This window comes from Podarcis gaigeae (genome assembly GCF_964106915.1).
Source record: "Podarcis gaigeae genome assembly, chromosome: 4".
Lineage (NCBI taxonomy): Eukaryota > Metazoa > Chordata > Lepidosauria > Squamata > Lacertidae > Podarcis > Podarcis gaigeae.
This window is the reverse complement of record NC_139677.1, coordinates 54,141,150-54,167,132: the sequence shown is the minus strand read 5'-3', so window position 1 is coordinate 54,167,132 and position 25,983 is coordinate 54,141,150. Positions and strand designations below refer to the sequence as shown.

Here is a 25,983-nt window from a genome sequence, read left to right as displayed (position 1 = left end):
CAATGTGATGGGGAGAATAAATAAAAAGAACTTAAAAGAGACAGTGAACCCCGCAGAGCCACTTAAACACTAGCATGCCAGTTAACAGATGTTTAATAGAAAACGATGTATGATTTTTCTCTCTAGTGCTTCCCTCATTTGGCAACGCCGGGGCGCGATCTAAACCACAGTGAGTCGATGGAAGGTTTCCCATTCATGTTGTTCAGAAATTTTATGATAGCTATATCTTTTCCTTTTAAAAGATGGGAGTGTGGCTCTTAATTTCTATATCTTTGTGACATCACTTCTTCAAGATACGGTGTTTACAACGTAGTCTAGCATGCACCCCCCGCGCCCTGTGCATTCCCATTGCATGCAGTTCCCTTATTAGCAGAAAAAGTGGACGGGGCACCAAGTGCTCATGGCTCTGCATCAGCTTGTATAATTAGCAGGCGCGGCGCAGCCGGCGAGAAAGCAGGTACCGAGCGGCGGGTCTTGAAAAGCCGGCGAACAATGGCTGGCTCATCTGCTCGAAAGAACGGACGCCTCTTTGAATGGGGGGATGGCTCAATCCATAAACCTGTTAAAGCTAAGTCTTAGCTTTAACAAAAACAAACAAAACAAAACCCAAACCAAACCAAAAACACACCGATGTGTAATTCGGAACCCAATTGATTTCTGTAAATATTCTTGCAGCACAATGTAGTCTCAAGTGAATCCCATTGCTGCCCAAAAGGCGTTGCTTCTCCAGCAGCATGCTCTTTCGGACTGTGAGCTTAAGGGGGTTTGCACTTCTGCACGAATTTGCATGGCGCTGGATGGCAGTCAGACGCATGCATGCATTTCCCGCTCCGATTCCGAGCTTGTCTCGCAATGTCTCTAGCGCAGCGACCCTGGGAGCAGGTGCAGTGGGAAAGGCTCACTGACGAGTCCCTTTCTCCTTCCCCTCCTGCACAAGATAAGGAGCAGTTCACATCAGCAAGAAACCTTTTTTAAACAGCCTTGGAAAGAAGGCTTTGTCGGGACCACCAGAGAAAAGGTGCAGCTTTGTTTTCCCCACACCTCCATAGGGCAGATCGCGTTTGTCCTCTATTTACTTGACTGGGGTCAGGGCTCCAGTCTGCGGAAGAGGAAAGCAATAAGATGAACATCTCGTGCGCCACCCGCAGGCAGAGCAGGAGAATGACAGGAGGGAGGTGCGGCCACGGACTCCGCGGGGCTCTTCGCTGTGCTTTCTGGGAGCCACGCGGAATTCACAGTGGAATGAATGGAGCGAGCGCCGCAAGCCTAGGCGAGCGTTTTAGGAGCCTCGGAAGAGGCAGCGCTTATCCCGGCCTTGAGTACTGAAAGTGAATTTGTGCTAGAACCACCACATGAGTGACCTTTGGCTATTCTTAACTGCAGTCACCTTAATTAAACTTGCGGATTTCCCACCAACTGCCCCCCGCTTCCCGCATGGACTGGCCATGTGTGCAAATTAGCCCTCCACGCAAATTAATCCGAAATAATTACCAGGTTTTGCTTCTGCATACGGACGTTGGTTAGCATCCCCGCAGCACTCATAGACATACAGGGAAAGGGTGGAAATAAAAACCCATTCTGTGAGTGCGAAGAAAGGTTAATAACTCCTCATTAAGATGAGTATTGTGTAACCACGAATGTGTTACTGTGTGTTTACAATGCTTCTGGACAAGGAAGGTACCAAGCCTTGATAGTTACTCTGGAATAGCTAATCTGGGTTACGAGGGGTGTACCATCTCCTTACTCCTTGTGAGGAAGCGGGAAGATTGCTTTCTACAGCCCATTTGCTAGGGTTAACGGGATAAATTATGTCTTCTTGTGGCGCTCTAAAGTCATATACATCATTATCATTAATCTCTTCTACTATGGAGCTTTTGCTGCACAGAGATGTCACCAAAACCATGCTCTCCAGCATTAGATAAAGGAAATGTGCCCCCGTTGTGAATCAAGCACTGATAATCTGGTAGCGCTCAGACAAAATAAGATTTTATCCTCTTGTGAAACTGCCCCAAAATCATATTTACACATCTAGATCGCACCAACCTGTTCTCATTTATGAGGTGCTGTACGAGTTGGTGCTATCTATTAATTAATTAATTAATTAATTACACCGTATAAAAGTGATAAGAACCCAGTTACACAGGCAATATTGTGCCAGACGGATAAGGATTCAAAGGAAAGAGATGCCCAGGGGAGAACGAGACCTTCACGCCTCTCTTGCGTCTTATTAAAAGCCGATTTCAGAGCAACTCGCTTCTGATTTAGCTCCGGGCAAAGCGGTCTTTTGCAGCACGATTTAAACCAAGCCTTCATGCAAATCTTTCATTCCGTGTCACAAAACTGTTATTAGCAGAGAGGGGAATGGGACTGGAGAGAGGTGGCGAAGGGCGTGGGAGAGATTATATAGTATGTACAATCTATGTAGGCTGTAGTACACACCAGATATTTAAAGCACAGATCACATTCCCCCCCCCCAAAGAATAATGGGAACCGTAGTTCGTAAATATAGTTCAGTGAGGGGTAAAATGCAATTTGTGGGGTTCTTCATAGAATTGTAGAGTTGGAAGGGACCCCGGGGGTCATCTAGTCCAACCCCCTGCAATGCAGGAATCTCAACTAAAGCATCCATGATAGATGGCTATCCGACCTTTGCTTAAAAACCTCCAAGGAAGGAAAGTCCACCCCCTTCCGAGGCAGCCAGTTCGTTCCACTATCGAACAGAAAATTCTTCCTGACGTTGAGTTGGATTCGGAATATGTGTGTGTGTGTGTGTGGTTTGAATATGCTTTAAAGGTATAGCGTGTGTAGTGTAATATTATGAGTTAAGGTTTACATACTATGCCAGTATACAGTACACCCAAATCGCCTATTTAGTCTCTGAACATTCTTTCAGCATAAAGATTTGGGCCAGGAAAGCATGTATAGAGTACATATAGAGCGCCGTTGCAGCTGCTGTTCGAGGGGCTGGGCTGGGGCTTCTAGAGTCCAATGGGCAGGCCAAAGCCCCGACATCTTCAACGGCGGCCTGGCGGGGTGTCCTGCAGGCTGACTTGCGGCACATTTTTAGCTTAGAACTGAAACCTTGGGAGGATTCTGCAAACGGATTATTCTTCCCTGATGCAACCTGTGGCGTTGTTGGTTTCGGCGGCTTTTGCACATGGGCTGCAGCTTTCGTTACTGCTAGTAATTTAGGGGAGACGAGTTTCCCGAGGACAATGTCAGGGGAAAAACAGGATCTCCGAGGAACCGTCTGGAGTACTCATTTTGTTTTGATCCGAAGCCTGTTCGAGGGGTTCTGAAATGGCCGTGTTGAAGTTAAGGGCATAATGTTATGACCTCTCTTTGGTGAAAGAGGCTTCGGCCATCCGTTTACACAGAGCACGGTGTCGATCACTATTTAAAGAATAATTATTATTTTAAAAGCAACCTAAGTGAAGCAGTGGTCCACGCTCTGCAGACAACCAGGAGTGTGAGCCCTAAGGTGTTTTGGTCCCCTTAAAGAATAAGCGGTTAGCTTGTCTACGAAAGCGACAGCCCTATTATCTATGATTTATTCTTCTACTACTACTCCCAACATTCCACTACTTTTGTGGTAGTTGATCAACCTCTCAGTTGGTCAGGAGGTGGGTCCGAGCAATGCCATTCATTTTGATTAAATGTGTAACACTGAAGGAGATCCGTGCCCGGGATAAACAGCGTGAGATCCCATCTACCCTCAGTCTAGACTTCCTGCTGAAGGGACTTCCGAGGGTGGAGGAAACGAGGGGATTTCACGCGGCTGAGGGAATTTTCCCTCACAGGAGCAAAGGCGGGAAAGTTACGTTCAAGTTATGCACAGCATAGACCCATTAAAATAAATAACTTCATTGGTTTCACTGGGTCTAACTCTGATTATTTCTTAGAAATCTAAAGGGTGGATATAATATACCCAATTAACAGGAGCTGCACGGTTTGCTAGCAAACCGTTCCGCCCAAAGTCAAGTTGTATAGATGGGGAGGTCTTGAATCGGAAGGATTTGTGAAAGGGGCAAATGGATGGATTTGCCGAAGCGACAGCAGCGGGCGTTTGAGTGAAGGGACCAAACGTTTGCACTTAAAAGCACCAAGGCAATAATACTGTATAGCTCGGCGGCCTTTTGCCTCCGTGGCCTCCCTTCGCAAGGGCTTGTGGGAAGATGGCGGGGGTGGTGTGGGGGAAGAGGGCAGGGAGAGAGAGTACAAAACTCTTTTTCAGGGCGTCTTTAGCGAGGTCCCCTCGGCCGATTTCAGGGAGGCTTATGTTACTTTGTGGGGGATCACCCCCACCTCTAAAATGGCAACTGAACCCTGAGTAACATGTGGGCCGGCCAGGCCCTTTCGCAACGTGGCGGCCTTCAGCTGAATCTAAACCCTAATGTCATGGAGCTAATTTTCCTGAGGAAAAGACCACCTAACTCGCCGAGAAACCCGCTCGGGGAACTGCACAGGCAGGGCAGGGAGGCCCAGCTCCCCCTAATATGACCCAGCCAATGTTACGCTGCTTCTCTCCCTCTGCTGCAGAGGAAAAAGGCCAACTTGCACCTCCCGCTAGTGCTTCAGATGAACTGTATTCCTGTGCGTTAACTGAGGCTTCTCGGTTTCTTTTCTAGGTCTGGGAGACGCCTGGGGCCAGCCGAGCAGATTAGGCCCCTTGGATAATGTCGCGAAGGAGCTGGGCTCGCATTTGCTTCAGGTAGAGTCTCTGCGATTCGTGCTGCTGCTTCAATACTGCTTGTGTTGTTTCAGGAGAAGTTCGTTGCGTTAAAACCCACTGGATCTCGCCCCAGAACCCAAGGCTCGGTCCCCTGGAGAGAGCCGCCTTTTTTTGTTTCAAAGGCGAAAGGGAAGAGACGGTCCATGAGTCTAGCAACCGTGGCTTGTGAATAAACCGTCGCAGAGAAAATGGACACATGCTGGCCAGCTCTCTCTTCTTAGGGGTAGAGTGGGACTTAAAGTCCGGGTTTATTATGATTTGGGAGTACAGAATTAGGGCGTGGCAGTGAATGGGTTAATGCAAAGTAAAAGAATGTGATGTGTATGCAGGACAACCATAAATCAAGTGGCATAAATGGGCAAGAAACCCTAGTGGCTTGTAATTTATAATATATGCTTGCATATACACACATTTCAGTCAATCTACATGTGCTGCAATAGGCTCTTTTTAAACGGCTGCATATCTATATCTATACACAAACATGCATTTTTAATGGGAGACTTCAGTTCACTCATTGCTCAGTAGGGAAAACCTTTAAAAGAACGCATGGCTCCTGTGGTGGGAGGAGAACATCTGGATTAGATCTTCCATTGACGTTAGCACCTGAAAATACAGTTGTTCAAAATCTGGTTGATCCACTTTGGAATTCTGCTTCTCTCTATTGTGTAAGTCCCAGTGCTGCAAAGGGTATAGACATGCATGTGCTCACCTCACAAAAGGTTTTTTTGCTAGTAAATTCCTCCTGACTTTACAGGTATAATAAAGAGAAAAGCAGCCTAGAGTAGGTGAAACCGGAAAAATAAAACAGTAAACTGTTTTTCAAAATTACTATAATTTGTCTTACACTCACTATTGTAACCATTTTGCTTGTTGGTAAAGGTAGCCCTGAAAATATTAGGTAAGGGTTGAGAACTTTGTTTTAGTTATGCTTTATGCCGCTGTTCTAACCATGTTTACTCAGAAGTAATTCCCATTTAATTCAATGGGGTTTACTCCCAGGTAAGCGAGTTCTTAAAATTTTCAACCACATTTTACTAGCAGATTGACATTTGCAGGGCCTTCTGAAACTTGAATAAACAGACACTGTATGATAAAGGTTTCCATATCTTAATCATTATTTTCACTAATTTCCATTGGATAGTGGGGTGTATATAATTGTAATACATTAACAAATGCTTTGGCATTGATGTAGAATGAGGTGTATAATGATCTTTTTGCTGGAATGTAACCTGTTTTGAAAGCAACTTTAATGTAAACAGAAATTGATTCACATCCTTAAAGTATACTTTATTTGTCATATCGTTGTTGCATGGAAAGTCAGCTTCATGAAAAATAGTGTATACTTTGAGAAAAAAAACTTTTAGAACACCTTTGTTGACAAAAATCAAATATATGTTTAAACAAAATGTGATATAAATTAATCTTTCAAAAATATAGTTTGGCACACAGTAAGAAGCTTAGTGACATCTATTTATTTGCTAGCTAGTTAAAAATTTGTATCTTACCTCTTATGCTTGAGATTGTATGCAGTAATTAATATTTACAACATACCTGCAACTTCTTAATTTACTATTTTCAAATTGTATTTAACACAAAATAATGATGTAATACTATTTAAAATGTCCAGCTATTTCTGAATTATAAATGTTGTTTTAAGACATGCAGCTACTTTACTGAAAATATGTGTGTTTTCACCTTTGAGCAAAGAAGGGAGGGGAGTGCCATGTATTTAAAGAGCCACTAAAAGTAAGGTTTTCTAATGGAAGTGCCAATGCAGCCTAACTATAACATCGGGGAACAAATTGCTAGTTTATGAGGAATGTTTTAAAGAAATGTTTTATTTAAGAAAGCAGTGATTTCTTCCCCATGTTAATACTGCTACAAAGTTTTGTTTATGTTCAGAAGAAGGGGGGCGGGAATGAAACCAAAGAGTAATCTGGTTCTAATTACATGCTGTAAAAGTAGAGTAGGTCAGAGAATAATTTGGAATATTTTTTATTGGGGTAACATTGAACTTGCTCCTCTGTTGCAGACTTTTATTACTTTCCTTTTGTTCCAGCATCTTAAAATATGAACTAGTAAATATAAAAGGCAATTGTTTTATCTATGTACAGTATTTAGAAATACATTTCCCTTTTCAAATGTAGACCTCTTTGCCTCCATATGAAGAATTCTTATGGTCTAATCACACTTGCGTAGAGGTGGGTTTTGTTTTAATGAACATTTGGTCCTCTGATAAGCAGTAACTTCTAAGGTCTTAGACAGAGGTCTTTCTCAGCCTGCCTACCTGAGATGCTTTAACTGGCAATTTAACTTGAGACCTTTGATGCTCTGCTGCTGAGCTGTGGCACCTCTCTCAAATGATTGCTCCATTCTGATTGGCAGGCTTTTTCGAACTTTACGTGCCTTGCTACCTGAGATTCTTCAAAAGACAATGCCAGGGATTAAGCCTGGGACCTGCTGCATATTAAATAGCATTCTAGTGCATTAAGGTTCTTCCCTGAAATCAGCAGAGCTTGCTTCCAAATATATGTTTCTGGGACTGAGATTGCTTTCATTTTGTGACTCGTACCCGAATTTTCAAAATGGTGTTTGGAAGCAGATTTAAATCTACTCATGTGATCAGGATTAGCATTTTTAAAATACAACAATATACTTAAATTTTTGCTGAGCCTTCATTTTATCTTATTGGTTAAAATATGCAATATTAGGTCCCAATCAATAACTATAGAATCAGTCAAAGTAGCATATTGCAGAGTTACTTGTGAACAATTATATAAGGTAGTTTTAACTTTCAAGGGATTTCCCTTCTATCGCTTTTGAAATTATGGTTTCATAAAACTTATTTTATGAAATATTCATGTTCTTTCCATTACAAGTTTCAAAGGAGCCACTTGTCAGATTATTCTATGGCCACGAAACCCTTAATAAAAATAGTCAGAAGAATGTAAAACATCACTCAGGAATCATTAAAACTGTAAATAGTGATAAGTTATTTCTACCAATTAATTGGGATTGGTTTCCCCCATAAGGACTCAAGATTTTTGCTAAGTACTATAATAACCCAATATCAACATGAGAATGTTAAATTTGCTGTTGCTGTAAAACTAGCATATGTAAGGGGAGAATGGGTTAGATTTAACTTTTTATAGTGTGTGTATAATAGTAATTGGGCAGCACCAATTATATAATACAGTTAAATCTGTTTTTAATCTGTTTTAATTTTATTATTGTATACTTAATTTGATTATTTATTTTACCTGCTTATAAATCATTTTGGGATGTTTTAGTGGGAAGTGATACACATATTTAATCAACCTAAGCTAGTCTTCATCAAGCCAATTTGGGTAATATGTTTTAAAATATATGTTCTTCTGTAGGGGGAAATAAAAAAACTTATCACAAGCAACTTGATTGTAAATTGTAAGTGGTAAGATTTTATTATATTTCTTTCTCTTTTGCAGACTCTGGATGGGTTTGTTTTTGTGGTAGCATCTGATGGCAAAATAATGTATATCTCAGAAACTGCTTCTGTTCATCTAGGTTTATCACAGGTAGGAATAAGTTCTGTCCCCCTATTGAATGATGATGTTCTTCCTTTGAATGGATTTTTGTTTTGTTTTTTAAGTTAAATAATTCACACAGCTTATCACTGTAAAGGAAAAACTTTGCATTTTGCTTGTTACTTATATACATTTTGAAACTAAAAATGCAGTCCACAAAAGTGCTTTGCTAACTCTACTCTCTCTTGTGCTACTAAAGCCTCCTGGAAGCTGGATATAGCATAATCCACTTGTCATACAATTATAGCAAGTGCTGCCTGTTGCTTGCTGGGTGTTGTTACAAATGGCCATTGGCCAGAGCAGTGGTATAGATCTCTGGAAAAAAGTGGAAATTTCCAGTCTGTGTTTTGAATTGTATGCAGTAAGAATATAAGAACTGCTGGATCTGACCAAAGGCCCATCCATCTCACAGTGGCCAACCAGATGCCTATAGGAAGTCCACAAGCAGGAACTGAGTGCAACAGCAGTCTCTCCACTTGTAGTGTTAGCTGCTGTGAAAACAGAGGAAACCTGAGTTTTATAGTAAATGTGCTTTAGGAAAAAATAAAAAGGGAGCAGATTTATGAGTGTTCACATGGAATTCAGGCAATTTTTCTTGAGTTTTGCCAGCCTTGTGGCCTTTTCAGTAAAGCGTTTTATATGTTTATGGTAGAACTCATAAAACCAGGTTTACTACTGTTCTGCTCAAACGTTAGTGTTTGGGGTTTTAGGGCACTGTTACATTTGTTCATTTTAAAGGTAACTAACAATTTCTTAAATGTATGTTCAACTGAAAACAATGGGATTTACTTTCAAGTACATGTGTTTAGAATAAAGCAATTCTATTTCTGTTAGCAAGCTGAATTGGGATGTGATACAGCATTTTGAAATATTTGTGCCCAAAACTTGTAATTAGCCCATGTTTAATGGTTTGAAAAGTTATTTTTTAGCAACCTTAGGTTGCAATCATATACCACTTAAACTCAGTGCGATTTCCTTCTGATGTAGAGGATTGTGCCATTTATCAACACTGGATGTTCCCACTATCATGGAAAAGTCCCCCCCCCCCCAAACCTGTGTGAAGTACTGCTGATTCAGTAAACAGTAAAGAGGGTGTTTATTTTCATGTGTGGAGTGGCTCTTACAGAATGCTCCCATGTGGGCCTTAAAGTGCATGGTGGGTCAGTATTAGCTTGCCAGCTTCATTTTGTAGGCTTCTCCTTGTAGCCTTGAGCGAAGATCCACATATTTGCTTTGACTTTTATTAATTAGAGACAGATTGTTATTTATCTTTTAAAAGAAAATTAAGAATGGTATGTAACTATTTATGAACTCACTGATAGGACAAAGGACCTGAGGTAGAGTCTGGAATCGTATTACCTAGGCACCACTAAGAGGGGAAGGGGAAGGCAGCAGAAGCAACCTGCTTGCTGTTTCCTCAGGGGCAATTAACAATTGGGCACTAAGTTTTTTTGCAGGACCATTTTTGTCATTGTTGGACCTTTTGAAATAATTTTCTTTTCTGTGATTAGAAAAGACCTCTGTACTAGACTTGTCCCTGACATGACACCATATTCTCGTTGCCTACACAGTAAAAACCAATTTTCTAGCTATTTTTTAAAGTAACTTCTCATTTCTTTTCAAAAGTGCTCTCCTTTGGTGACATCTGCTTTTCTCTGAGACTCTCAGATGAAAGCAGACACCACTAGAATGAGGGAGTTCTTTGGTGGAAAAAATAGAGTAAAAGAAAGCAACTAGTTGTGTTAGTAGTAGCAAATCCCTAAATGCAGGCATGGCAAGGAGGTATGTGAGGTATAGAAGCACTCTTAAAAAACCTTTGACTGTTTTGGTATCCTGGGGAGAGGATTCCCCTCACTTTTTCTGTGCGCCAATACTGTATAGGAAAAGAGGAAATTCTATACATGTGGTGCCTTGTTAAGAGACTAAGGTATGACTATGTCTGTTCTACCCTTCCCCAAGTTCTTTCTGTCTCTAATTTCTACTATAGCTGCCTTTTCTGCCTTTTCAAACCACCTTTTCCCTTTCCAGTTTCTATCCTTCACTCCCTAAAAATGTTCGTTGTGCAAAGTGTGTTGCCTCCTTCACTCTCCTGTCTGCAATACTCTACCTTCTTTCTTTACCCTTTTTTCCTTTTGAGAACAATAAGTAGGAAAATATATTTTGGAAGAATGGCTTTGGGTAAAACACTGCCTCTTTGCATTTACAGTCTCTTTCCCAACAAAGCTAGAAACAGAGAGCTGTGTTATGTTAGGTCTGATTCAGGGTAATTCTTCCTTCTTGGAAAGGACACAGAGATACAAAATGATACTACTACTTGTTTTCATGTGGGTGGATCTGCCCCTGCTTATATACCACTTGTTTCCTCAAAACTGGAATGAAGGCCCACAGGACAAGATTGAATTTTTCACATAGCTATTGTGTATACATTTGGTAAACATTAATAAGCATTCACATAGCTGTTAGCCAGATGAAAGACTGCATTCTCTGGCTTATAAAATGTACTGAGGGACAGCTTTTAAAACTTTAAATTAGTTGAGATTCCAATCTCTAAATGAATCTATGCCTTAATTCAGTAAAGCAAGGCACATGCTTGTAGAAAACACATGAGTTCAACCACATATTTAAATTTAGACCTGTTGTTAACTAGTTAACTACTGAGAACTGTGAAGTCTAATTCACAAACTTGTTAAAGCTGCTTTTCATTCCAACCCTAAATGTCCTAGTTCTGGTTGGAGCTCAATCAGAATACTAGTCTCAAGGAGTTTACTAATTGGTGGGAGAGGAGAGCAGGAAGAAAGGGTTGAACCTGTGACTCTTAATAGCTCATCCAGACCATGATAAAAAGGACTGTTTTGCAGTTTTAACCTACTGAACGCTAACTGCAATGGTAAAATCTGCATAAGGTGTGAATTCACCTTTATGGAAAAGCTAGCTATGTCAGTTGTTTGAGGAATCAGGAGTGCAAATGGATGGTGTATACACTGTTTCCAAGCTCAATGTAACAGCCACACTGCCAGGGTTGTGTGAGCATAGTCCTTTAGGAAAAGACCAAACTCTGATTAGCCTTTGAGAAGTGAGTGGGGCTATTCATTTCTCCACTACCACCCTCCACCCAAGCTGTGATCACACATTTTTTAATAGGGGGTTATGCCACTTAGACTTTTTTTCATTGTGAAAAATCACAGGAACTAAACATTCTATTTCATTGTTATCTCCTCCAGCAACAACTGTTTGACTCTAGAGCTCAAAATAGGGTCATACTTAACACTGAATACGTTTTTTTGGTGTAATTAGTATTTACATAAATCACAGTCTTCAAGTCATGTATGCTGCAACTGAACCTTTTTTGCTCATGATAAGACAAAACAACTTGTAGATCATGGCTATTGGTTGATAGCTGTTTTTGGTCTAGGAAGACAATAGGAGTGTTAGAAATGCAGTGGGGTATTTGTAAATCATATGTATATTACACACAAGAGACCTCTGAAAATTAATACTAAAAGGGAAAAAAATCTGCTATAGTTCTGAATGTATTAAATATATTCTTGACAGGTGGAACTCACCGGTAATAGCATTTATGAGTATATACATCCATCAGACCATGATGAAATGACAGCGGTTCTAACAGCTCACCAGCCTCTTCATCCTCATCTCTTACAAGGTACTTCCATATGCTATGACCATATACAAGTAAAAAGGATGATGAGATGTAGTGCTGATCTTAACATGTTAACACTTAATCCACTGAAATTTACAAATGTAAAAAGGGTTCCTGGCCAAGTGTTGTATGTAGCTATATTGATGTAGCATCTTTCATCTCATTCCAAATTGATAAATTAATATTAAAACTTCATTCTTCAGCATATCTAGTTGCAATATTAGGTTTGTTCACAGTGATGAAACTTTAAATTGTAGACTACAGTTATGAAATAATAAATGACTTTGCTCTGTGAACAAGGGTATAGTAGGTATAGAGTTGTGAAAAATGCTTTGTGACCATTTGGCAACAAACAAAACATTCTGAAGTTTTAAGTGATCCTTCTTCAAAACACATAGAAATGGGAGAGAGCAAGTAAGATTGATTTCATTCCATCACCTCGGATGATTCAGGGTTGCATGAAAGCTAAATATAATTTCACAGAAGGGGCTAAAGTATCTTGTTAAATAGTCATGTGCAATCTGAATGTACAGGCACAAATTCATTACATAAAATAGCCACTGCCTCCTTTTTTAATACCATGACGTATAGCAGAGCAAACCGTTGAAATGTCCATAGGACATATTTATTTGTAAATCTTTTTTGAAGTTGGACATGTTGTCTTTGAATTTCCAGGAAAATGGGATAATTTAAGATACATACTTGATTAAAACAAGAACAATTCACTTATTTGAAATTCCATTGACGAGATCAAATGAGTATTTTATCTTTAATGTGTATTTGATAATTGGCATCTCGGTTCAAACTGGATGTAAATAAATAGGTGGGTTTAGATGAGTCTGTTTTATGTTCTCTCTTAATATCTGGATTATCTGATCTTCAAAGTATTAGCAATCTATTTGATGTATGGGTAAGAAAAGGTACACAAATGACGTGGAGCATGATTTCTTTTGTCACATGTGGAGAGTTTCTTATAAGGCCTGGTAAATGTCTCTTCTTTCCTTCCTCCTCTTTGTCATATATGCACCAGCCATTACATTGGAATAGTGCAGAAGGTCTGGATACACTAGAACCATGCTGGCCTTTTGTTCTGAGTAATGGCCAGTACATGGTCTCCAAGAGGGAAAGGAGAAAACACATCATTTGTCACCCCTCTGATGGTGGCTACACATGGAGATGAATTGCCCCTTTGGTTTTAATTCATTAAGTATCACACATTGTCCAGTAGCAGGCCATGTATCTGGAAAATACTGGCTAGAGTTTTATTTGCAAATTTTCTTTTTAAAGTGCTTGATACAGCTATACCTCTAGTTGTGGACTTAATCCGTTTCGGGGTGCTGTTTGTCCGTAACGAGTGGAACGCAACACGAGGTATGACTGTAATTCAAACAGAACAGATGTTTTTCTAGCCACCAATAATTAAGCTTTTGTGGCTAGAAATGGTCTGAGTAGTAGCAGCCTAGAGGATCAAACACTATTATTATCTGTAAGCCACTCCCAGGATGGCTCAGTTTGCACTGGGGGGAATTACAAAAAACATAGGTGTTGAGGTAGGGTGCAGTAAACTGACCATTTAAGTTAGCTGTAATATTTGTTTAGCAAACTCTGAGATGTTTGGAATGTGGCTCTCCTTCTTGGAGTGGGATCTCCTAAGGAAGACCTAAACCCCAGGAGGCAAAGGGGAATGTTGCTTGAAACTCTGGAGTGGGTTCCTTGTTTTGCTTTCTGGTTGAATTCGCAAAGCTACTAATCTGAGTGCCTGGTAGGTGTATGTGTGTTTGTGTCGTTGCACATGAACTTACTGGTTTAGTTATAAAGCGGGCAGGGAGGATTTCCATGAAAAGGAGCATGCAGAGAGTGGAGGAAAACCTCCCTTCCTCATCTTTATCTCTCTGGGTTCGTTTAAGAGGGTGGTGCTGTGGTCTAAACCACTGAGCCTCTTGGGTTTGCAGATTGGAAGGTCAGTGGTTCGAATCCATGTGAGCTCTGGCACTCTCCACGGTGTCCCGTTGCGCCAGAAGCGGTTTAGTCAACATGACCCAGAAGGCTTTCTGTGGATAAACGCTGGCTCACTTGGCCTGAAAAGTGAGATGAGCACCACACCCCATAGTCACCTTTGACTGGACTTAACCGTTCAGGGGCCATTACCTTTTATCTTACTTGTCCTTTAACTTGAAGCAGCAGATACATGCTCTTAGAAGACTCAGTGAGTGGACAGTTCTTCAATGGAAATTCAGTGATTTGACAATGATTATTTAAGGGCCAGCAGTAGCAGCTGGGTGAGAATACAGTGCAAAAAGCAAAGCAAAGCAAAGCAAAACAAAAAACAGTGGCAGGATCACTCAAGTGGATTTATTGCTAAACAATTGACAAAGATGCTGAGATCCTGAAGAGGTTTAAAAGTCTCAAGGTTTCAACTGTGGCCATGTTTCCTAAGTGTGTTGTAGATTGGCTGCTCTTTCTCAGAATGTAGGCTATAGCATCAAGGGTCTTTAGCTACCAGTTAGATTGCTGCAGCTGCTGACTTGAAAAAAAAATGTAGCAGACTATGAGGCACCTTGCAGAAAAAGATTTTCTAGTTTGTTATTCTAATGTCATCTTTTACTTAATGTGTTGAAGTAAAGCTATGGCTTACATATTCATGTTTTGTATGTAAAATGTTAAGTCAGCTAGTTACCGTATTTTTCGCACCATAGGGCGCACCCAGTTTTTTGGGGGGGAAATAAAGGGGAAAAAATTATTTCCCCCCCAGGCGCGGGGCTGGGGTGGGGGAAGCTCGAGCTTCCCCCTACCCCAGCCCCCAAACAGGCAGCTCTGTGCAAGCCGTGGGAGCGCTCCCGCTGCTTGCGGAGAGGTCCGCGAAGCCTGGGCGCGCTGAGCTCAGCGCGCGCAGGGTTCAACATGCAGGCAAGTCTCCGCAAGCAGGGGGAGCGCTCCCGCTGCTTGCGGAGAGGTCCGCGAAGCCTGGGCGCGCTGATCTCAGCACGTGCAGGCTTTGGCATGTTGGCAACTCTCTGCAAGCAGCGGGAGCGCTCCCGCTGCTTGCGGAGAGGTCCGCAAAGCCTGGGCGCGCTGATCTCAGCGCGCGCAGGCTTCGGCATGCAGGCAAGTCTCTGCAAGCAGCGGGAGCCCAGCGCTGGGCTCCCGCTGCTTGCGGAGAGGTGTGCGAAGCCTGGAGAGCGTGAGGGGTCGGTGCGCACCGACCCCTCTCACTCTCCAGGCTTCAGCAAAAGCCTGCATTCGCACCATAGGATGCACACACATTTCCCCTTCATTTTTGGAGGGGAAAAAGTGCGCCCTATGGTGCGAAAAATACGGTAGATAGATCTTATAGGCATAAGGCCAATAGATTTGTGTTTTTTTTAGTTTTTTAAAGTTTTTTTAGTTTTTAGTTTAGCTCTTAGGTGGCTCAGGAGTTACATAGCTTCATAGGTTTGGAAAACTTCTTGCTATCTATAGATCAACATGTTTCTGGTCTGTGTTGGTTCACATATGATCATAAATCTGTTTCTGCAACTATCTGCAATTTTTTAAAAGGAAAAAAAAACAACTTAAAGGAATTATTATTTTTACAAAAGACACATTTTGAACGCATTTTATCCTAAAATACACATTTTTGTGTGCATTTTGGTACATTTTTTGAGCTGATATCTGTATTGCAAAATGGGAGAAGTATGAAAACAAAAGGATAACTGCATTCTGATCCACGTATTAGTCTGGTAAGTGCAAATCTAGTCAGTTTGCTTAAAAATGAAGACCAAACAAAATCCTCAAGCAATTCAAGGATAGGTGGGTGGGTCATTTGTCTCTCTCGTAGTTTGACTGCAGGGGATATCAACCTTCCAGCTGTATGGACCTGCATTATCTCTACAATTCTATGATCTCTCACCAGGCAGCTTATTGCAATTGTCTAGCTAGCAAGGATGTGCTCTGTGTGGCAGGTCCTTGAGCAGGGGTCTGCAACCTTTAAGACAAAAAGAGCCACTTGGACCCGTTTCCGAAGAAAAAGAAACTGGGAGCCGCAAAACCATTGCGACATTTAAAACAAATATATCTCCGGAGCCGCGATCTGACAGCGGGTGGGAAGGTGACGTCAGGACGGTGCGTGACCGCCCGCATGCGACGTCACAGCCAGTACAGCGCCCACCACAGTGGGGAGTGTCGGGGCACACAATGCGTCTCCTCCCTCACTAGTATCCGCCCCGGAGCCGCGGCAAAGGTGTAAAAGAGCCACATGCGGCTCCGGAGCCGCGGGTTGCTGACCCCTGTCCTTGAGGAAAGAAAAAATGAATGCAGTCAGCAGGAGGTAGCAGGTTGTGCATAGATGTAGGGTGCCCAAATATTTGTTCAAGGGCTAAGTATCCATGTGCCTCCAACATGTCCAGAAAGGTGAGAATTAGTATCTTGCTCTAATTTCTAGCAGATCTTAGTACAGATGTCATAAAGTCAATTTTTAGTGAGTTTACATGTGTATTGTTCATATTCGTAAGCCGTTTGTTGTGAAGAATTACTGTTTTCCATGTAGGAATGTTACATGGAAGAAAGTGAAAGCATGTAAACACCTTAATTTGGTGGAAGCAGCACAGAAATGTCAACTTCTTAATTCATAGGAAATAAATTCAGGCTGTGATTGTATGCTTAGCTGGGAGTAAGTTCTACTGAACTTGGTGAAGTTACTTCTGAGTAGACAAGCACAGGATCACACTGTTTCTCAATTTGCTGGAATGTGGAAGTCCTCATCAAGGGAGTTTGGGAAGTTACTAAGGGAAGTATAGTTCTGAATTTAAATAAAGCATCTTAATTGCAAATAAAATTATATTATTAAAATCATTTTTTAACAATGGAATATACTTTGAAACTCTGTGCTCCAATTTGACATTCTGAGCATAAGTTTCAAACACCTAAATATTCAGAAATAATCCGAAGATAATGAAATGAATATCTCTGTGTGAGATGGTTGTCTTTTCTACACTAAATAAGGCAGTTTTCTGTCAACTCATTAAAAAATCTATACTGGACTCAGACAATTGTGCCAGCTTCCTGCCAGTTATCAATGTACCTTTTGAGGAGAAGGTGTTCACGCAACTCCAGACACCCTTGAATGACACTGATTATCTAAATCCATTTTTGGTTAGGGTTTGGCACAGAAACTTTGATCACCATGGTGCCACCTTTGTGAGGAGAGAGTAAGAAATTGCAATCCTGTTGATTTTCCTGTACCTCTCAGAGGGGTCCAGTACCATCCACTATGATATCTTGATGAACTGGTTGGCTGGTGGAAATTGGTGTATAATGTTGTGGGCTCCTGCTCCCTTGATGATCAACTATTAAGGCTGCTTATTGGGAGTTATTCTATGGTGTTCTTCAGGTTTTATTCCACGCGATGGACAGCATCTATATAAATCTACTGACTGAGGTGTTCTCAATATTTTGATAGCAGGGAGCTCAATTTCTCTTGTTCATTATAGTCAGGTTCGTTGTCAGGTGATAGTGTACTCCACCTGAAAAATCAGGTTCCCAATATGGAGGTGTTAGCTTCAGAGACCCAAGTGACTTCTGTGGCATGAAGCACCTTTCATTTGCTAACGGTTGCACACCAACTGCTATCTTTCTCAAGAATGAAGATAGCCTGACCACAGTTCTCCATGTATGCATTTAGAGTATTGTAACGTACTGTATCATGTGGAACACTTTTTGAGGACTGTTCAGAAACTACGGCTACTGCATCATGTAACAGTGGGGCTGGTCATATTGGAGTTTTAAAATAGCTACACTGCCTTCCAGTTAATTTAAACGTGCTGATTTTGACCTATTCTAATAGTGAACTCATTCTCAAAGTGTGGATACTTTTGGACCAAAGCTCACAATTTGAAAGAGAATTAATACAAAATAAGGATAAACCTTTGTCCAAAATGTATAACTTTTTATTAGAATGGGAAACGAATGACGAGCTAGTTAAAGCGTCAATGACACACTGGGCAATAGATATAGGACACAATATAGATTTAAACCTCTGGGAGAAACTTTGAAAAAATGATCTGAAATTTACTGCATGTTATTCATTCAAAGAGAACTATTTGAAAATGATCCATAGATGGTCTTTAACTCCGAATAGGTTGGCTAAGATGTATAAAGTAGAATCAGATATGTGCTGGAAATGTAAGGAAACGGAAATACTTTTTTCATGTGTGGTGGACATGTAAAAAAGTAAATGAGTACTGGGAAATGATTTATAATGAGTTGAAAAAAAATGTTTAAAATAACCTTCCTGAAAAGACTGGAGTCCTTCTTATTGGGAATAAGTCATACAGAAATTCCCAGATGTCAGAAAGGTTTTTTTATGTATGCAACAACAGCGGCTTGAGTATTGTTAGCACCAAAGTGGAAAGTGAGTGAGGTCCCAGGTAAAGAGGACTGGCAACGTAATATGCTAGAATATGCAGAACTTCAGGCTTAACGCATAGAATAAGAGAACAAGAAGAACACATATTTAAAGAAGAGTGGAAAATATTTATTGAATATATGTAAAATAATTGCACACAGCTGAAAATGCTGGCAGCATTAAGATAAATTCATCAGTGTGATTAATGTTTAAACAATGTAAAAATGGAGAACTGATTTAAGTGGTTATAGTAAAATATGCAGGAATGGAAGATAAGTAAAATGAACCATGGAAGGAGAAGAACGGAAGTCACTGGATATTTAAAAGTATGTAAAATGTTTATTCTGAAACGTAAAAATTGATACCTCTGAGAGAATGATGGCATTTCAGAGAACATAGTACAGAAACTGGCCTAAAAATGTTTAAAATAAATAAATTCATGTTTTTAAGGTTTTGAGGGATGCTTAAAATCATGAGGCCTGTGACAAATAATGGCTTAGCAAGCATTCTAATTATCACTTTCATATTCATGCTTCATGTTTGTAAGCATAACTAAAAAAATGCACTACAGGTTTAATATTAAAAACTATGTTAAAATGGCAAAAGGAATATTGTAAAGATTCTTGAAACATTTGTATTTTGTTTTCAGAGTATGAAATAGAGAGATCTTTTTTTCTGCGAATGAAGTGTGTTTTGGCCAAACGGAATGCAGGACTAACATGTAGTGGTTACAAGGTAAAGTGCTTAGATTTTTGCCACCTTCGCAGGGCAACAGGTTTTAATTATAGAAGCTTGCCTTAAAGCAAACACATATTTTACAGTAATATACAGTCATATCTGTGACATTGATACTAGGGCTGAGCCAAAATGGAAGGGAGTCTGTAAAAATCCCCCCCCCCCCCATCATGAAACTTGTCTTCACTCTTTTTTGGTGGTATGTGTGGATTTGTGAAACATGGCAAAAATGTTTGACTATTCAAAATGCAGTCAGGAAGACATCATTCTGATATAGCTTCATGATAACACCATGAAGCCAAGTTGACTGTCTCTTTGACATCCTCATGCTGTATGTCTGGGATTCCATTTTTATAAAAGGCACTAAAGTGGCAGATCAGGAAAAGAAGCACCTAAGAACAGTATGCAAAAAAGATAAGCAATGAGTGCATGTGTAACACTCTTTTTCACCTTAAAACTTCACAGGTGAAGATTCAGTACAGCTCTGATTAATAGCATTTATTGTCATAGGCTCCCCAGTGATTGAACTTTGCTTCCAGGGAGGCTTGTATTGTACTATTCTTACTACCTTTGAGGGGGCCAGTGAAAACCTTCCATTATTGCAAAGGGCCTCTTAGCTGAGTTAGATTTAAAACTGGATATTTTGTCTTGCTTTGGGGGAGGGATCATAACTCAGTGCTTTGTGTACAGAAGGTCACAGGTTCTCTCCATAGCATTTCCAGTTAAAAGATTAGGTAGCAAGTGATGGGGAAGACCTCTGCCAGAGACCCATGATAACTTCTGCCTGTCATAGTAGATGTTACTGGGCAAGATAGGCTTGCTACGGTGTTTTGCTCTGTAAAGCTCTTTCTTACTGTGAACCACCCACAATGCTTCACTATGGGGCAATATGGAAATTAAACAAAGAACTTATTTAGGCAGGTAAACTCCAGTGTATTTAGTACCTTCTCCTTTGACTAATTAGCAGACTGTTGGGCAATCTCCGTTTCCCCAGCGCATCCACCATGCACGTCTCTCTCTCTCTCTCTCTCTCTCTCTCTCTCCCCCTCCCCCTCCCTCCCTCCCTCCCTCCCTCCCTCCCTCCCTCCCCATTCCCTTCTTCCAGGTCCACAGCCCCTTGTGCAGACATGGAAATGCTTTGCAGTAAAGCTTATAGCCTGATACTGTGCATGTTTACTCAAAAGGAAGGCTTTGCTGAATTCATTAGGGCTTATTCCCAAGTAAACAATCATAGTGTTGCGTGTTTTCCTTTGCTACTTCATGCTATGTCCCGGGAGAAGCCAACCCCAAATTCAGTCTCTGACGGTTTTGGCTGTCATTTGTTTGCTGCATCAGCAGCCTCTATGAAAGCAGCTTCTGCCACAGCAAATAGCAAATGGCTTGTTTGCAAGGATAACTGAAAACTCTGAGGATTAGATGGATTGAAGGTGGAAATTGCACAGCAGTTCTTCCTCCTCTTCTCTCCTTGAGTGAATGTGAGGAGGCAAAGGTGGAAAGCCTCTGCATGTGTACATGTTATTGAGACCACTAAACTCACTGAATGTACTTTTGAGTAAATATGCATAGGCTACACATTATAATGAATCATGAATGCATGTGGAGAAGCCAATGGAATTGCTTCTATCCGTATGAAGGTTCAGCATGCCATGTGAACGAGCCTATGCATATACTGATGGTATGACTATAAGCTCTGTCTGCACAATCACAAACTCTGAAAAAGGCATGTCTCCAGTTGCATGCACAGTGCTTCCACACTCACATCTTTTTGTGCTGAATTATGCCATGAGCGCCAACCACAAAATGGCTAACATTGTGTGGGTGGCATAAAACGGCTGCTCTAGGGTGTGTGGCATAACTCACCCACATTTAAAAGAGCAGAAAAAGACTCATGACTACCAAATGGTGTGTGCATGTCCCCCCTGTCGCATCAGTGTGGAAAAAGGCATCTACCCCAGCAACTGCCGTACTGCTCATAGAGAGAAGTTCTTTGCACCTCTCTTTGTTCAGAATAGGTGTGTGTCCATTCAAGTGAAATGTGGGCATTTTTAATGGAGTGTAGTCAGTGTAGGAGAGGCCAAACCAGTGCAAACAGGAGCTGAGCTGAAAGAGCAAACAGACTCTCATGCGTTGCAGATTTTTGAGCAGATTATTTATTGAGACCTGTGGACTCCGTGTTGGCAACCCCAGGGGATGGGACACAATCCTACTGTCTTTTAGTTTCTGTCGGTCTTTCTGCCACCACTCATCTCTGCCTCCCTCCTTCCAAGCTGATAACTGTTTATGGCAAGACTTCGGTACAATTACCAAACAGTGTTCTGTGTGTGCATTTCAACATAGGCTTATCAAATGTATAATTTAAATTTGTGTGTATGCATGTTTAATTAGGTTTATGCAAAGAAAATCAAATATTATCTGGATATTTCACATTGAGCATTATGTTATAAGAAGATAATGTATAATAAATATTCATAGGGCCACAAAAATAATTTGATACTCTGAATGTATCTAGAGAATGTAGAGTCAAGATCTTTGCAATTTAATGTCAGCTTAATTGTCATATAGTGTTGGCATGCAATACATGGTATATGTTGACCTCTGCTTTAAACCTACCAATTCACCTGTAAAAAGACTACTCAGGAAACACGCACACACAGAGTGAGAGAGAGAGAGAATATATCCTGGAGATTTTAGGTAAACAGCATTGTCAAGAGGCCATCTTAGTCATTCGTTTCTCCTTCATAACTGTACCTTTTTTCTCCCATATCATACCAGGTGATCCACTGCAGTGGCTATTTGAAGATACGTCAGTACATGTTGGATATGTCTTTGTATGATACCTGTTACCAAATTGTGGGGCTGGTTGCTGTAGGTCAATCATTACCTCCGAGTGCAATCACTGAGATCAAACTCCATAGTAACATGTTTATGTTCAGAGCAAGCCTAGATCTAAAACTGATATTTCTAGATTCAAGGTAAGTAAAAAATTATTTTTTAAAAATGGTTGTTCCATTTTCCCATATGCTTGTGGCAACTTGCAAAAGATAGCTAAAAAATATAAAGCTGAAAAAGAGCAAGAGAACAATAGAATCCACACAAAACTGTAGAAACAATATTATCTTTGAATTGTTACAGCATTTGAAAACGAAGCTTTGTTGTATGTTATATGTGTTACGCCTGTAACATGAACATAGGATAAAGTGACACTTTAAGTATCACTGTAGGACAAGCCACTGCTCATGGAGTAAATACTTTTATTTGGTAGCGTCTAGCAGTAATGGTTGAAATTGAGTTAACCAAAATTACTGGAAGACTGAGGTTGTCTTATGAAGTCTGGACATTCTTTTAATTATGCAAAGTGGAGAATAGAGGAAGTACTAAGTTGCTCCATGACAAAGTTGACAAATGAGGCACAGCTTAACTAGAAAGCTGTTGGCAAAACTTCATACACACATCAGGACTCTGAAGTTCTTAGTTTCTACTTTTATCACAAAACCAACTTTTGTTCCTAAGGTCACAGTTTGCATAGCTTGCATACCATAATATGGGAATGCTGGGGGTTGGACTAGATGATCCTCGGGGTACCTTCCAATTCTACAGTTCTATGATTCTATGAAAATAGCCATTTGTAAGATGTAATGTCAATATTGGCTTGAATCCTAACTAATACAAAATAGGCCTTCGCTGCTAAAATGCTGAAGTGAATTCCCACAGAAATAATAGAACAGGAGAGTCTTCTTTTGCTGTTCCTGCTGTGTACAACATACCTCACCCAGCCCTAAACCACTGCATGTTAAAAAGAAATAAAACTAATTCACACTAATTGTTTGTTTATGGACCATTTAATTATAAATATGGTCAAAGCAGTCTAAGCAACAACTTACTATAAATTCACAATAATAACATTTGCTATTTTGTTAGCAGCCGTGTTGCTCTTTCTTGGTCATGTTTGTCTTTGTCTTTACTGAGATGTTTTGTTTTATCTTGCTCCCAGTTTAGCAAAATTTAAAAATAATAGGGAAAGGGATATTGGACAGAAACAGTAGGTTGTGAAGTTGTCTTTGTAAATATTTCTCGAACTGAAATATTGCTCATGACATCTGTTGATATTTGATATGGGTATATTTGAAAATATCTTAGTTGCTATGCAATGGTGTTTCGTATTTGACAGCATTTTATATTACTAATATATACTTAAACTCTTGTATCTGGAGTGAAGTGAAAAGGGAGTACTGGTTGTTAACCCAGTAGTTTTTTGGTCGACTCATGTACTGGGGTAAGACACTGAATTATGTCTGTGCTATGTGAGCTACAGATAATTTTTTGATCATAAGGTGGGATGAAAGGATCTGTCATTTTTTATTCTTTAAGCTTCTCATTTTTTCCAGTCTTAACTTCAGTTCTACAGCAATTTGTGATTTATTTATTTTTAATCCTCATGAAAATTCTTCAGCATTTTAGTGCAAATTTAGTAGGCAAATTTATCCTCCTAAACATATTTTTGGGTGCAGTTTTGACTAATGTACAGATTTTTAAAAGCAACTTTTACTAATATGTGTTTCTGTATGCTTTCACAGATAATTCATTCTTATACACATATATTTCTAATATATGCATTTTTGTAAACATTGGTTGGAGAATTGCACAGCAAAATTCAGATGAGTGTGATTTTGATTAATTTGGCTTTAAAAGCTAACTGAATTCAATTTCTTCCCCATTGCTACTTATAAGTGACCTTTCCCTTGGTGTTCAACTAAGCAGTACATTTTGAAACTTTACTGGAGAAATAATTTAAAATTATCTACAAGTGGAGCAGTGCTGGAGGTTACAATGTAGAGAAGAACTGAAAAGTTAATAGGGTAGGGGTGTGGACATATGAGTATTTGTTTCTATCAGTTTTCAAAAGGAGGCTAAAAGCACGCTACTAAATTTCTTTATCTTACTTTCAAAACTTAACAGATATTGAACGTGAGAGATAAATGAAAAATCTGTTGACTTCAAGACAAAATAGCAAACTCATGACCTTAGTGGTAGAGGAAAATGAATACTCTCAGCAGTGCTTGATTTCATTTGCTGTATTAACTCATTTCCTCTTCTGTGTTCATTACAAACAGGAAATTAGTTCTATATAATGCCTTTGTAAAGAGTTATATTTTAGGCTTTTGAGTAGAATACCCTATTGCTCTCCCCCCACCAAGGAAAGGATAAAAATCAATGTCACAAAGTTTATTAGCATTTTCTTGCTGTTATCTGTAATCAGACAGCACAGCCATTGATGATGAAGTCCAAAACATCTGAAGGGCACCAGTTGGGGGAAGCCTTGCCTAACCCTTTAGTATCATTGTTCTAAGTAATAATAGCACCTTCTCTGATACCTATTGATAATCAAAGACGGGTGACAAACAAGATGGACCATGTGGATGGGTTTAGCATTCTGATCCCTAGATAAATCTGGATTACCGTACTTTTCTGTCTATAAGACTATGGTTTTTTTTACTCAAAATTAGGGGTCATTTTATACATGGGTAGTGTGCATTGTGGGGATATCTGATTGGTTGCTGCTAGTTGGAGATTATTGGTAGCTGTGGCAAGGGCTGGTGTTGATTGGCTGTCACTGTGGCAATTGGGCAGCCAATGTGCTGCGTTTTTCGGCGTTGGGACAGAGGATTGGTTGATTTGGCGATGTGCTCAACAATTCTGGGCAGTCCTCCCCCCAAAATCCCCCCCTTTCTTAATTTTGAGCCCCCCTTTCTTAATTTTGACGCAGGTGGCGCTGTGGGTTAAAGCCTCAGCGCCTAGGACTTGCCGATCGAAAGGTCGGCGGTTCGAATCCCTGCGGCGGGGTGCGCTCCCGCTGCTCGGTCCCAGCGCCTGCCAACCTAGCAGTTCGAAAGCACCTCCGGGTGCAAGTAGATAAATAGGGACCGCTTACCAGCGGGAAGGTAAACGGCGTTTCCGTGTGCAGCTCTGGCTCGCCAGAGCAGCGATGTCACGCTGGCCACGTGACCCGGAAGTGTCTCCGGACAGCGCTGGCCCCTGGCCTCTTGAGTGAGATGGGCGCACAACCCCAGAGTCTGTCAAGACTGGCCCGTACGGGCAGGGGTACCTTTACCTTTACCTTTATACACGGAAAAGTACGGTATCTTTAAAGACCAGTTAAGACAAGATGGCTTTGCCCTATGGCTACATCATGAGATTCCTGCTGAGAGGACCTGTAATAATAATAGCTTATCACATGAGTTATATTGCAGTGAAGGCTGTAACTGTGCAAATCTTGTGTCCAGACAGTGAAATGATCACACTTTCACATCGTACAGGTGCTGCAGAAGGCATATTTTATCCTTTTATCCTCAGTGGTAGGGCCTTAGTATTTTTTTTGTAGCCAAGTTATTTGTGTTGCAGTGTTCATTGTCCTGTTATTCTGTAATATCTAACTTAAATGTTCTTTTCATCCCTCTTAAGGGACACTGCTATTCCTTCTCCTAAGACAAGTATCTAATTTCTTTTATGCTCTCTTATATTTATAAACTGATTACAGGCCCTATAGATTAATCACTCCTGTTATATTCATTAATCTTGGCAAAAGGTAAATGTCACTTGTGGGTTTGCCAGCAGTAAAGAAAATGATCTTTGCTTACTCTTTTCTTGAGTAGCTCTCTAAGCACAGAAGGAAGCTCACAAGACAGTAACAAATTTGTTTGAAAAGCTGACTATCACATTGTTGATACATACTATTGAGCACACTTAAAATGTATTCCCCCACCCTCCCTACTCAGGCAAAGAGATAGCAATAAAGCATCTAGACCAGGCATGGCCAAACTTGGCCCTCCAGCTGTTTTGGGACTACAATTCCCATCATCCCTGATCACTGGTCCTGTTAGCTAGGGATGATGGGAGTTGTAGTCCCAAAACAGCT

General features: G+C 40.5%; 1 protein-coding gene across 2 annotated transcripts in view; it reads left to right on the top strand.

Annotated features, from left to right (window-relative positions):
* The window catches only part of SIM2 (SIM bHLH transcription factor 2), a 50,424-nt gene that overhangs the window by 14,839 nt on the left and 9,602 nt on the right, over positions 1–25,983 (top strand). Inside the window, exons 1-6 of one of the 2 annotated variants that reach the window (XM_083734759.1) lie at positions 3,057–3,623; positions 4,629–4,711; positions 8,197–8,286; positions 11,848–11,956; positions 18,985–19,070; positions 21,843–22,042. In XM_083734759.1, coding sequence (XP_083590885.1) covers positions 8,242–8,286; positions 11,848–11,956; positions 18,985–19,070; positions 21,843–22,042 — 440 coding nt within the window. In that variant the 5' untranslated portion in view covers positions 3,057–3,623; positions 4,629–4,711; positions 8,197–8,241. Of the gene's footprint in view, positions 1–3,056; positions 3,624–4,628; positions 4,712–8,196; positions 8,287–11,847; positions 11,957–18,984; positions 19,071–21,842; positions 22,043–25,983 lie in introns of those variants that run through there. The other variant, XM_083734758.1, reaches the window with a different exon arrangement.